The 13888-nt window shown below is 28.1% G+C and overlaps 1 protein-coding gene across 8 annotated transcripts in view; it reads right to left on the bottom strand.

Moving 5' to 3' along the window:
- Spri (Src homology 2 domain-containing protein sprint) overlaps positions 1-13888 on the bottom strand; it is a 256568-nt gene that overhangs the window by 57552 nt on the left and 185128 nt on the right. The window contains exons 1-2 of one of the 8 annotated variants that reach the window (XM_083038354.1): positions 7082-7137; positions 2529-2597 (exon numbers count right to left, since the gene is read on the bottom strand). The exons of 6 other annotated variants lie outside the window; for them this stretch is intronic. In XM_083038354.1, coding sequence (XP_082894480.1) covers positions 2529-2597; positions 7082-7122 — 110 coding nt within the window. In that variant the 5' untranslated portion in view covers positions 7123-7137. Of the gene's footprint in view, positions 1-2528; positions 2598-6910; positions 7021-7081; positions 7138-13888 lie in introns of those variants that run through there. One more of the 8 variants, XM_083038286.1, reaches the window with a different exon arrangement.

The following is a 13888-nucleotide window of genomic DNA, read 5'->3' as shown; positions in this document are numbered from 1 at the left end:
GGAATTGCTACGGCATTGTTAAACAATTTAAATAATATTACAAATATATTTTAATTGTTTAAAGGCAATTAATTTAAATTTAATAATGAGTATTAAATTCAAGATGATATTAATTGTGCCCAAAAGAATAAATTTATCTTTAAATTATATTAATGAATAAATTTCGAAGTCGTTCAGTAATAGATGATCAAGGCAATCAATTTACGATTTGTATGCGCATGTTACGTTTTCGCCCAATTTTTTCCTAAACGAGGGACAAGGGACGACGACGAGCTCTCTTAATTATCACTATGAGCTTGCAACGGGGATTGTCAAATTGAGGGTTCCCTAACGAGACATCGTTATGGCGGCGGCGAATGTATTCCACTCGTGTTACTAGCTAATATGAAGCTTCTAAAACATAACGCGAATATCTATTCGCGTGGAAATTTAATAACGTTCATTCTACTACTGTTTTACCCTAATAAGTATGATAATAAGAGAAGAGAAAAGGGGGAAACATGGTACGTATTATCGAAACAATGGCTTTTGTATATACAATTTTATATATATATAAAATTCATATGTTTTATCTATATTTAGACGTTATCTTAATTTTGTATTTCTTTATCTCTTATTCTTATTTATTTTATTTATTATTTATTAATTAAAATTTTGTTCTCCAGATTCTGTTCTCTGTATTTATAATTAATTTCCAAGATTTAATATAAAGTTCTTGTATAAATGTTCCTTACAAATTTTATGGCATTTATTTGGCATTCAATGAGTACCGTCATCCGTCATTACTCAAAGGGCCGATCTTGGACTGACTCGTGGTGCTTAATTAAAGCGAAATATTGGCATCCGTTCCCGCTTTCGTAGAGCCACGCTACGAAGTAGTATTCCACAGGCCGAAAAGGGGGAGGAAAACCAATAAAGGGCGCGATTCATTTTTTTTTTCTTTCTTTCTCCCAGAGAACGACGGACGACAACGAGATACCGAGCCTCGAAAGTCTTCGCGATCGATTTTATGGACCAGGGGCCATGGAGGGAACAATTTATATCCTCGATAAATTCCTTTTCCCTTTCATTAGCGGTCTTGTCCGGCCTATACCATCCCCGCGAGAAAGTACCCCACGATAGTACATACGCGATCAGAGATTTACAGTCTTCTTTCGCTCCTTCGAAAACATTATTTTAAAACATTCGATCGAATGCAAGGCGAAGTTGAGTGAAAACGTCAAATGCGATAATATAAAATTTTTAAAAATAAAATTTTATTCTAAAATTTAGAAATCTTGTCAAAATAAAACAAGTAAAACACAAATAAATAAAAAAAAATATATATATACAATATAAATCTTTATATAAAGTATTGTATACTTTTATATACGAAGTTTTTTATTTTAATTTTTTCGGTCTTGGAAACATAGGAAACATATAGAAATAAAATTAAAATATTCGCAAGTTTAATACATATCACATACAGTTCCTTCGTGAAAACCGTAACATATTAATATTTCTATTCATAGGAATTATGATTTGGGAAATTTCGCTATTTTCAAAAAATTAAGTCAATGATGTTTTTCATTCCCCCAAAAATTGAGATTTTTACTTAGAAAATTTATTAATATTTCAAAATGGGTGCGGCGACTTCCTTAACTCGCTCGTTTAAATATGTACCAAACGATTCCCGAATACTAAGTATTCCCTTCTCGAAGACGGAAAAACCCACTCCTGAGGACTGGATTATTCCGGGAATTAATGATCGAAATTAAATGTACCTTCCAATTACAACTTAGTATCATTAAACGTCCTTATTAATTGAAACATAATTATGACGATAGTATCGTTTTCGCGAGGCGAAGAAGAATCAAGATAAATATATAATAAAAAATATGTAAATAAATAGCAATATAATAAATATGAATCTCTAATAATAAAAAAAATAAATTATTTAATGAGATAATTACAATTGTTAATTCTACGAATAATTAATTTAAAAAATTAAAATTATTATGCACAAACACACACATATATATGTAATTTAGTTATAAATATTTAAAAATATTTTTCAATAACTCGATATTTTTTAATTCAATATTATTTAATAATTATAAATTTCTAATGTGCAGTTTTTAAATTTTTCATATGCGTAATTTGAAATTATATAATGTCAAAATAAAGCTGTCATTTATATACAAAACAAATACAATATATCTATAATTATATGTATAAAATAAAATATATTCAAATATACAAAAAACTAAAAATAATATAGGTACATTTTATTTTAAGATGCAAAATGTTTACTTATTAAATATTGTTTATATCCTTTATAATATTTATAAAATCTTTCTCTAAAAAAGTATTATTTTGTTTTATAATAAAAACAAATTATATAAATTATATAAATAGCAAAAATAATGCTATACAAATTGTCTTTTCTTAATTTTAGCTTATAGCCATAATAAGATGTAGTTACCTATACACTATATTCGCTATATGATAATATTCAAAGAATGAGATCGAGAGAAACCTAATCTCACCTGATAATGTGTTGGTTGGTGGATCGCAGTAGAATCGTGGTATACTTGGTGATGAGCATCTTTCCTACGCTGTTTCACCCCATCACACACATATTTTCACACGTGATTTAGAGATCGCAAGCTATTGTAACACATAAGAGCCTTCTGATTTCAGAAAAACAGATGTGAACTGTCGACTTAGGCTTGTTTCACGAAAATCGAGCAAAAGGGAAGTCGAAGAAGCGAACAGTCGCGACGTTGAATGCTGTAGAAATGTTTTCGCCTAAATTTAGAGTTCGTTTATAGGATGTTCCCGAAATTCTCAATCAAATTTCATCGATATTGATGACAAAGCATCGAATAATGTTTTTTCAATGTTCTCGTCGCCCTAAGAATATTAATTCGCCTATTATATTCTCCTCAAGATTTATTATATAAAAATAAAATCGTTCTTTAAAAGAGAATAAATTATAATTTTACTATATATGTACATATTAAAAAATGTACGTATACATATAAATGCGCGTGTATGTATGTGTGACTATTAATATATGTGTATTATGTAGTTATATACTATAATACATATATTAATATTAATATATAAAATCTCGATAATGTAATCAGAAATTCTCTTTCGAACTTTCGAAAATTATTAAGGAGAAGAGCAGTTTATTGACTAGAACACACATACATACACACACAATTATATTGTATAAAATATCTACTAGAAGTTTCAAGGATAAACAACTTTTCTCATTATGTAGTCAATTTTCTTTTTTTCCCGGCTCGTACTTCAAAAACGATCATCATAACACATCCTCTTTGCGACGAAGAACTCGACGCTGAGGAGTGTCTATCACTTATTTATTCTTTTCCGGTTTGCATCATACGGCTCATTATATTTAATCGCACTATGTTCATCTTCGCTGAAGCAAGACTACTCTATGTTGTCGAACCTTATTTTCTTAAAAAAAGCCCGAAATTATTCATTAAAAATAAAAGTAAAATATATTTTTATACTATTCTTAAAATCCTTAATCCTTTGAAGATGTTGAAAGAAAAAAGTATACTATTATTTTAGTTAATCAGATTGCAAACTTTAATTTTTAAACCTTTAAATTTTTTTTATCATTAATCTTTTAATCTTTTAAACTTTCATCTTGAAATATTTTATTAAAACCAAGGATTAAAGAGTAAAGATTTAATTTAAAGTACGTATATTTATTATTAAATATTTAAAATACACGTATGAAAATTTTTATCAAAATTTAATTTTTTTGGATAAATATTATGTTAAAATTTTTCATTTAAAATTATGTTTAATTATTGTATTATAAGATGAGTTTTTGAATTATGAAAAAATTAAGATTATGTCAAATATTTTAATTAACATGATTTTATTATACCCTTAAAGTAATATAAATTTTATGAAATTTTATAAACATATTTCATAATAAATTAAGAACTTTTCTTAATATATATTATGTAACATATGTTATATAATAACTGTTAAGAGAAATTTTAATAAAAATTCCAAGATTGATTGTGCTGTTTCACTAAATGAAAAATTGCAATGCGTTTCTTAAAGCAATCTTAAATTATCTCACAAAAAACAATCAATGAAAATGCTGTGTGTAATAGAAATTCGATCTTCTCATATTAATCGCCAATTACGAAATAATATTGATAATTAGAAGGCTGATAGTCTCTCAATAAAAGCATAATAAATAATTAAATAAAATACAAAAATAAATAATTTTCAAAAAAATGAAAAAAAATGTATATAGATTTATAATAGGAAAAATTTAGTAATCACAATGTTTCGTCATTGATAAAATTTCACGCAACTGTTAAGTGATCGACGCGTGTTTTCTGCCATTAAAATTGAGTACCATGTTATTTCTAATAAAAAATTACCGATCACGACGAGGTCATTCTCGGTTTTATATCGTCCTTGATGAAGTGACTCGTTAACTTTGACGACTCGCACGTCATTGACTCCGATTAATCCCGTAACGGAGGAATGTAGGGTAAACAACAGGAGCACAATAGATAACGATGGAGCCAATTAAGAATATAAAGATGTTCAGAGACAAATATTCTATTTCGCGAGTCTGTGTTTTTTTTTTTTTCCCCCCCAGTAATGTCATGCTCTGTAAACTTATTGAAAAGTTCCGTCAATAAATATCAAGTAAGGAAAAAAGTAAGTGTGCTTTCTTTAAAAATATGCTATAAGTATAGTTTGAAAAATTTTTAAACAACAATATTTAAATCACAAGATATATTTAATAATTTTATAAATATTAAAAATTTAAGATTAAAAGAAATTTCTTTTTTAGTGGTGCAATTTTTATTATATATAATCATAAAATTTAAAATATATATTTATTATAATTTATTATATATATATAATTATCATTAAAACTTAAAATACAAAAATATTAAAGCAATTGACGTAATGCATAATGTATCACGATTTGAATCGCACTTTCATGGATATATTTATGAAGAAGAATGTATCTTCATTCTCGGATTTCAAGGTTTTATTAGCTCTTGCATAGAATGTCATAAATTATTTCTATTCATTCATTTGTCATATTCTAAAGATATATTCTAAGTATCGCGTAACAAAATTGAACGATATATACTGCTGGTAGGGAAAATACCAATACTGAAAAAGCTGTGCTAAAACCTTTTACTCAATTTAGTTCTACGACGAGTATATTTCTTCGAGCTCGAGAGCTTCGAGATATATCGGTTAACCGGCTCCTCGACTTAGCCAATTGATTTCATGCTCGATCGCACAAGACTCTGGGTCATCCAAGGTGTAACTTTCGAAGTGTTTGGGATCGATACTTTAAAAAATAAAAAAAAAAAACAGCACGATTCTATTCAATTGTAAAAAATGGCTACTTTAAAATTTCGAAAATAACAAGTAAAACAAAAAGAATTCTTGTTCTTTCTATTTTAATCTATATTTATGTACATTTCTACTTTCCATTAATTTTAATTTAATGTCTTTTTATATCTCTCTTTTAATTTGTTTTATACTTTAAATAGATAAAACTGAAAAATATAAAAAATTATTAGTTTTAAAATTTATATCTTTTCTATTTTAATTAATTTTAATCTTTATATCATAACATTGATTTTTAACAAGTATTTAAATTTAAATTTTATTTTCTTATTCTTTTGCACATTTAAAGAATGAATTAATTTGCTCCAAATTCATAGAAGAAAATATTTTTAGAGATTTATCAAAAATTAACATATGTTTTAAATCGTGCAATTTACACACAATCGCCTGCAATCAACGAAATTTACGAGATCGATCAGAGATTCATTTTTTTACCTCTGCAAAGTTGACTCCACTTTTTAAAAATTTGACAAAAATTCCCTCCCGAAGAATCCTAGAGTTCTCAATCGATGTAAGAGTTCTGTTATTTGAAGCAACTCTATTTTTTCAAATTTAAAAAAAGAGGGGGATAAATTTCACAGAGAAGTGACTGAATCACAATTTTCTTCCGAGTACTCTCGAGTATTAGAGTCATCGCGAATCCCTCTTGAGAAGGAGAAACCCACTTAAACTTCACAATGATATCGCTATGCGCGAAATGGAGATTAGCACGTGCGCGATGTCGTCAGCTGTCAATTTTAGTCGATCGCGACTCGAACAACTCGATGGATCTTTAGACGGACGATCTTGATGGAGGATCCCATGGCGGATGGGGGACATCGATCCGAACCCCGCGAAATATTCTCTCTCCGCGACGACGATGCGGGATACGCGGCGCCTCCGCACCGTTTCAACGATCGGCGGAATTATTTATAGAAGCGCGCGCGAGAGAGGCAGACAAAGGCGCGTATCGCCGCGTATTTAACGCCTAAGCGCGATACTTGCCCAACAGTTTCACTTTTACTAACACACTTCAACCGCACGTTATACATATACATATGTGCGGTTTTTCCGCATTTAGATTTTATAAGGGAATTTATTTCATTTTTTTTTTTATTTTCTTTAACCATGTTTAATTCATACACGTGCGATGTAAATCATGTGTCAAAATGTCATTTCATTTTTCCAAAGAAATTATAGGTACACAGAGAGAATTTTTTCTTAGAATTTACCCCGAAAATGATCAAAGAATTTTATGAAAATTTTTCTGATTAATATTTTTCTTACAATAAAAAATAATAGTATCTATCACAATAAAATATAAAATGTGATTGATTAATTTTACTAAAAGTATAATAATATAATAAAATTTACTAAAAGTATGGTAAAATTCGTCAAACATATTTTTAAAATTCTTTCCATACCTCTCACGATTACCATGATTTTCAGGGTAAATTATATAAGAGAAAATTCTCTCTGTGTACAATTGGCAATCAAATTTAAAAACCTCGAGTGCCTTTGAATACTAAACGCGGCTGGCTGGTGCTCGCAATCTATTGGATGACTATATTTAGCGCTGAAATATGAAACACAAAGATCCATCATACGCCTGCCTAGGAATCTCACCCCTTTTGTAAAAATAAAATAAAAATCCCCAATGTGACACTTCATATTTTACCAGTGATATACTCCAAGACTCACAACGTCAATCTTGAACATACGATAAAAAAAAAATTAAAAAAAAAATATCTTACGTTTTTATCACACACGTGTCTTTTTATACATTTCGCGCTTTCCCTTTAAATAGCTTTTTTCACTGCTGATAAATCACAGCTTCATTAACGAGAGGAACGCATTCGGCGACGAGAAGGCGAAGGCGAACGCGAGACAAAGAGATTCGAGTTGAGGTTCCCGTCTGGTTGGCGAACGCGAATCAACTAACTTCGCAAGCCGGTTGTTAAACACTATAGTCGCGCCTGCAGCCGGGACTTTAGCGGTGCAGTCTTATGGGCTGTCCGCCTATAGTCCGCCGGCGAATATCACGAGAACACGGGAAGTGCGACTTTGCACAGACAGGACGAGACTCCTGACACGGCGTATAAGTGGTATTATAAGTCTCTGGCTGAGTCTCTGCGTGAATGTGCGCCGCTCACGAACAGGTGACAAGTTACCTAGACAAGTCACCTAGACACGTAGGCACCAAATGTAGGCGCACTTCTATCTATACCAGAGTGTCTACTCAAATTTTGTAAAAGATTTCCCTGATCTACCAGATATTTTCGTTTGAAATTCCAGGTGAAATAATCCAAAGTTATCAAGAGTGCAGTTTTTTTAGCATTTAATATTGATTTATTAATTGTAGAATTAATTTGGACGATAAGTACGATATATCACTATATCTAAACACTAAATATATGCAAAAATATATAAAACAAAAAATAATTTAGTATAAATGTCTTAAAGAATACTAATTTATTTAAATAAATTATTTATTAAATTATTAATTATTTATTTATTAAGTAAGGAGTACTAATTTATTTAAATATTATCTATTAAAAAAAATTGAACAATTTTCTATGAAACTTACATCAGATCTTGATATCTTGAAAAATAGATCTTCAATTAAAAAAATCACATTTAAAAAGAAACTTAAATATTGCAAAGATGTTAGACATATATTTCTTAAGTGCTAAATCAGAATAAATTTATCAAAAGGGTAATTTTTTTAAAAAATTCCCTGAATCCCAATGAAATTCCATAAGAATTCCCTGATTTTTCAAGGTAAAACAAAATTCCCTGAGAATACCAGGTTTTCAAAGGAGTATACCTGTATACTTAAAGTATTTAGTGCCTTAAATTATATACCTAATTTCATAGATCGAATGACATGTGTTTATATTCATCGGTATAATTTTACTTTTATGTATCAAGATAAAAAAATTCCTTTTTTTTAAATTTATTAAATAATATATAGCGTAAGGAAATTAATGGCGCGCTTTCTATAAAAAATATTCTAATATGACAAAGTAGGTATGTTTATACAGAGAAGTTTAATAGTTAAATATGAATATATTTTTTTCCAGAAATATTTTTATTTCTAAAATATTTTTTAACTTTCTTAAATAATCTCAAACTTGCAAATTTTGTTTGACATTTGCGGACATTGAATAATTTTTGGCGAAATTCAGTGAGAACTTAGGTTTATACATTTGACAAAAGAGAATATCTATTGAAAAAGTGAACAAAAGAATGCTCGTTAAGAATTGACGTATTCGGAAGAAGGAAAAGATGTGAAAACAAAGATAACATTTATTATACTCTTCCGGTCGAATGAATGATGAGTCGAAAAATTCTAAGAAAAAGATGAAAGATAAATCTGGAAGAAGATACAATTTTAAAATGAATGAAAATATGCGTGCGTTCGCTTATAAAGTTAAATAGGTATATATGTTTTAAAAAATGAACAAATAGATTCGCAAAGAATCGCTCTACTTTATATTTGCGTAAGATTTAAAAATTTGACTGTTGAATTTTCGACAATCAATGAAATCTAAAAAGAAAATTTAATTAAGAAGAAATTAAAGTTATACTCAATAAAAAACATCTATTAAGAAATGAATACAATAATGAACATTATGATCCTATTAAATTTCTATTAAATCGATAAAAAAGTTTTTATTGTACGAGTAAAATTTTAATCTACAACTTTAATTTTATTTTTCTTTTAAACTTTATTAATTTATGTAAATGCCATGAATTTTATTAATCTGAATTCTATTAATGTGCAAATATTACATCAAATCTTTTATAAAATCTTTTTACATAAAAATTTTTGACCATATAAATAAATATTTATATGATATACATATATAAGTATTTTATGCTCTAGACTCTTCTATGAGTCTCTTCTATGAGCCTATAAATATATAGCTATTTCCAACACTGCCCCTGAAAATACATGTGCTGGGCCAATATTTGGGAATTTATAACGCCTAATATATTCTGTTTTATATTTGCATCTATACACCATGAGTGTAGGAAGCTGCGCTATCATTGATTGTCGCCAGCAAAATGCAATTCTGTGCACTCCACAGGATTATTAGAGCCACAATTTCCGATTGTGTGTGAATGAATTGCAGCTCGCTGCATTTTCAGCAACGGAAGTTCGCGCACGTTGCTGCTGCATCAATCCCTGGCTTTGCATAATGACGTGGCATTAGCGTGTAATCGTTAACGACCGATAACGTCGCGCAGTATAATTCGAACGGATTTATCATGCCACTTTATGCCGCTCATTTACGCATTGCCATTCGCGAAATAAAGCTGACTCACAATAAAAAAAAAAAGAGAGAGAGAGAAAGAAAGAATGACGACAGAATCAGTTTTTAAAAAATTAAAAATTATGGAAAAAATTATATATAATAAATAAAATAAAATTTAATAAAATAATAAATTTATATATAATAAAAATTAATATCTATATTCTTAAAATACACATACACACACGAATGTATATACACATACACATACACACACAATTTAGTTTTTGAATTTTATACTTTAATAATATAATAATAATAATAATATATATAAATTTATTTTAAATAAAATTATTTTAAATGATTTATTTAATTTAAATTATTTTAAGTTAACTTGTAATTTTTTTAGATTAATTTTATTTACTCTGCGCGTGCATGTGTGTATACACTCTTTAAAAAGGCATTTAAAGACGAAAATTCTCTTGAAAGTATTGAAATTTATTATTGCCTTTTTCTTGTGCGATGCTTTTGATTTTTTTACTGTGCTTATTTTATAAGCAGCTGTCTTACTCAAGATTGTGTGTTTTGACAGTTCGAAGAGAATTAGTAACAATGTGAATAATTTTATTTGTTTAGTATGCGCAACTTTAATAAATTGCTTTTGAGGAACAAAGAAAATTGTGACACTCTTCTCGAGTTTGCAGCAGATATTGAATGAATGTCATTGCAAAGAATATTTTTACAGCTCAAGGTTATTCGGAAGTTCAGCAATGAATAATTTTATGTGATTTTATTCGTTAGGTATAAATTTCTTATACCAAATGTACCGTTAAAACATGAAAGAGGTATAACATGTTTATTTTAATTATAATATAATTGCCTTAAATTGTACATAATTCCGTAGATTAAATGACATGTGCTTTTATTCATCAGTATAATTATATTTTTGTGTCAATAAAAATATTTTTTTAATTTGTTTATTAAATATATATCATACGAAAATATAAATGGCTTTATAAACAAATATTCTAATATAGTATAAAGTATATTTATATAGAGCATTTTATAACATTTTTATTCCTAAAATATTTTTTAATATTGATCTCAAATTTTATTCTACATTTACGAACATTCAATAATCCTTGGCGAAATTCTGTGAAAGTCAGATCAATATTTCATGGAATTAACGTTTCCATAAAGTCCGCCCATGATCATAGGGATGAGTCAGAAGTGAGAAGACAGGTTAAAATCAGGCATCAAAGATATTTTTGGAGATAATTGCTTCTTTCATGCGCTTGACGCGTTAATATCGTTTATTTCGTTTGAAAAATTATGATTGCTGTAATTTGAATATGTCCTTTCTAATTACGTATATGTACATTTATATGTATATAGGTACATATGTATGTGTGAGTACTTTATCGATGAATTAAGAAAATAATGAAAGAATTTTAAAGAAATAATAAAAATAATACTTATCTTTTAATAACTAATAATCACATGTTATTAAATTAAAATTATGTTGTTTTGAAGAAATTTAAGTGGATAATAAAATAAATGTAAAAAAATAATAAAAAAGTTTAATATTTCTTTCATTTTTTTCGTAAAATCTTATTAGTCTTTTAATTGTCGAATACATTATTTATGATAAAAAATACATATATGTATAATGAATACAGGGCGCAAGTAAAAGGTTTACATAAACTTTGAGGATGTGAGCTCTACGCGCTAAAATAATAAAAAATAATAAAAAAGATTATTTAAAAGGCTTTTGTTCGAAAAATACAAAAAAGCTTTTTAAAATTGAGAATTATTATTAATTCCATATCTCTTCTATGGATTTCACGCTCACCAGATTTAAATCCACTGGATTTTTACGGGGATTATCTAAAATAAAACAGTTTATTCAACTCCTGTTAACGACATCTGATAGTCTGCGACAACGAATTTTTGACAACGATATGTAACTGCTTAGTATTTCTCGCGTACGATAAAGGTTTACAATAGCTTGATATTGAAAACTTTGCAGAAAAGAATATTAGCTTTCTCTCTTTTCCACGACGTTATCTTTTTCCTGCTATTCGTCAGGATGTCAATAAAGTCGAAGCTTTGAATTTGTGCTTTCGAATTGTCTGGATGCCTCCTTTTCAAGTGATAAGAGAATTTTCCCGTTCCAAAAAGAAGAAATCCAATTAGGAGAAAAATCCCCTGAATAAACATGCTTTCTTGGCTATTCATGAATGCTTATTATTTGTATGTCTAAATATCTCGCAAAAAGAAAATTTCACGTACGTTTGTCCTTTTTATGTACTCTCTTTTAATCATATTAAATAAATATAACAGTAGCCAAGCAACACAAAATAATAATATAAAAATTATATACAAAATTCCTAAGAATATTGCCACATTATCTATCTCCCCCCCCCCCCACGTAAAGAAATATTATTTATATTATTAAAATCAATTTATTTGCATAATATAAAAGTCTTGTCTCTCAAAATTTGATAGATTAAATTAATATTATGTGTATTTATCTGTCAAACTTGTTGTAGTGAACAATCATGAAAACTCGAAAAATTTGTTCATTAAAATAGTTGTCATAAAATATGATATAATAAAAATAGAGACGTTAATACATTATTTAACTTATTTACGTTATTTAACTTATTTACATTAAATTTTTTTGTATACTATGTTTAATATTTACAAAGGCTATTTCTTTTAAATTCTTTGACAAGAAAATTATTGATGACTAATTGAGAAAAATTATTTGATTTGTTTAAATAAGAATATCGATGTGTCTTTTCTCTCTTAATAAAATTTTCAAGTAATTATTAATTTCTAAATTTCCCCTTCACAATAATAAAAAGAAAAAGAAAACAAATTTTTATATTTTTATTTTTATATTTTCACAGGCTTTTGTGAAAAATTATATTCTACAAAAATATAAAAATATTGCTTATAAACCCAAATCAATATACTTATAAAAAAATATATTTGTTAAATAAATGATCTTTGTGAAGGAAAACTGTGATTGAACGAGATACACTATAAGAACACTGTGTTCGCGTGCAATTCTTTCAAGAGCGATCTCGCTCCTTCTCCGTGAATGGTGATGTCGCGAGGAGCAGGATTGGATGAGAAAAATCCAACGGAAGAGGAATACGAAGTCTACGACTAAGATGACATGGAAAGGTTTCGCGCGAGAAACCGGGAGCCGTTTCTCGACTTCTGCCGTCGACAGAGGATGAAGGTTGTTCTCGGCCAGTCGGTCGAGTTCTACAAATAGCCACTGGTGCTATTATACCCCCTTCTTTGTTCGCTAATCGCTTGAAAAAAGTAATTAAGCGTCACACTGATCGAGAGATATGCGAATATTATCCCTCCTCGCTTTTTTTTTTTTCATATATATCTTATATTTTATTTGACATTTCATGTCTTATAAAAATATTTTTAATTTCAAGAGTTGTGCTTACATATTTTATTATTTATCAGTTGTTATATTTTATATCTAGCTTATTATCCAAGAATATATAATATTATTATTCGTATTTTACAGTTTAATTTGTGTATGTAAAAAATCTTAAATTTAGATCAATAATTACTTGAAATTTTATTAAGAGAGGAAAAGACACATCGATATTCTTGTTTAAACAACATATTAAATAATTTTTCTAAATTAGTTTATAATAACTTTTTGTCAAAGAATTTAAAAGAAACAGCCTTCAAATTACTAAAGACAGTATACAAAAATAATTTAATATAAATAATTTAAATAACATATTAACGTCTCTATTTTTATTATATCATATTTTATTATAATACAAATATATACGCAACTATTTCAATAAACAAGTTTTTCGAGTTTTCATGATTTTTCAGTATAACAAGTTTGACAGATGAATATTCCCCGGAAAACGTAACGAGCAAACGGTACGAACATTAATTTGCAGATCGTAATAACGGAAATACCTTTCCCTACCGTATACGCTTTATGAGTATCGCATGCGTCTATTAGTTGCACGGGAAAACGGTAATCGTGTCCTGCTCGAGGATATATCGTAAATCGTAAATTTCTCTCGTCACGATTAAAATAAGTCGCCTCGTGATTGCTTTAGAAAGTCCTATAATGCTTTAAAAAATCAACGTAATCAATGTAATCATAAATCTCACGTTTAAACATTTTATTATAATATTCTATTATTTCATTTATGTTACATAACATG

Source organism: Prenolepis imparis, unplaced genomic scaffold, assembly GCF_030444845.1.
Source record: "Prenolepis imparis isolate NDT839.2.m4 unplaced genomic scaffold, iyPreImpa1.0 SCAF_1, whole genome shotgun sequence".
In the NCBI taxonomy this organism is placed as follows: Eukaryota; Metazoa; Arthropoda; class Insecta; order Hymenoptera; family Formicidae; genus Prenolepis; species Prenolepis imparis.
The sequence above is the reverse complement of the archived record's forward strand: the minus strand, read 5'-3'. Positions and strand labels throughout refer to the sequence as shown.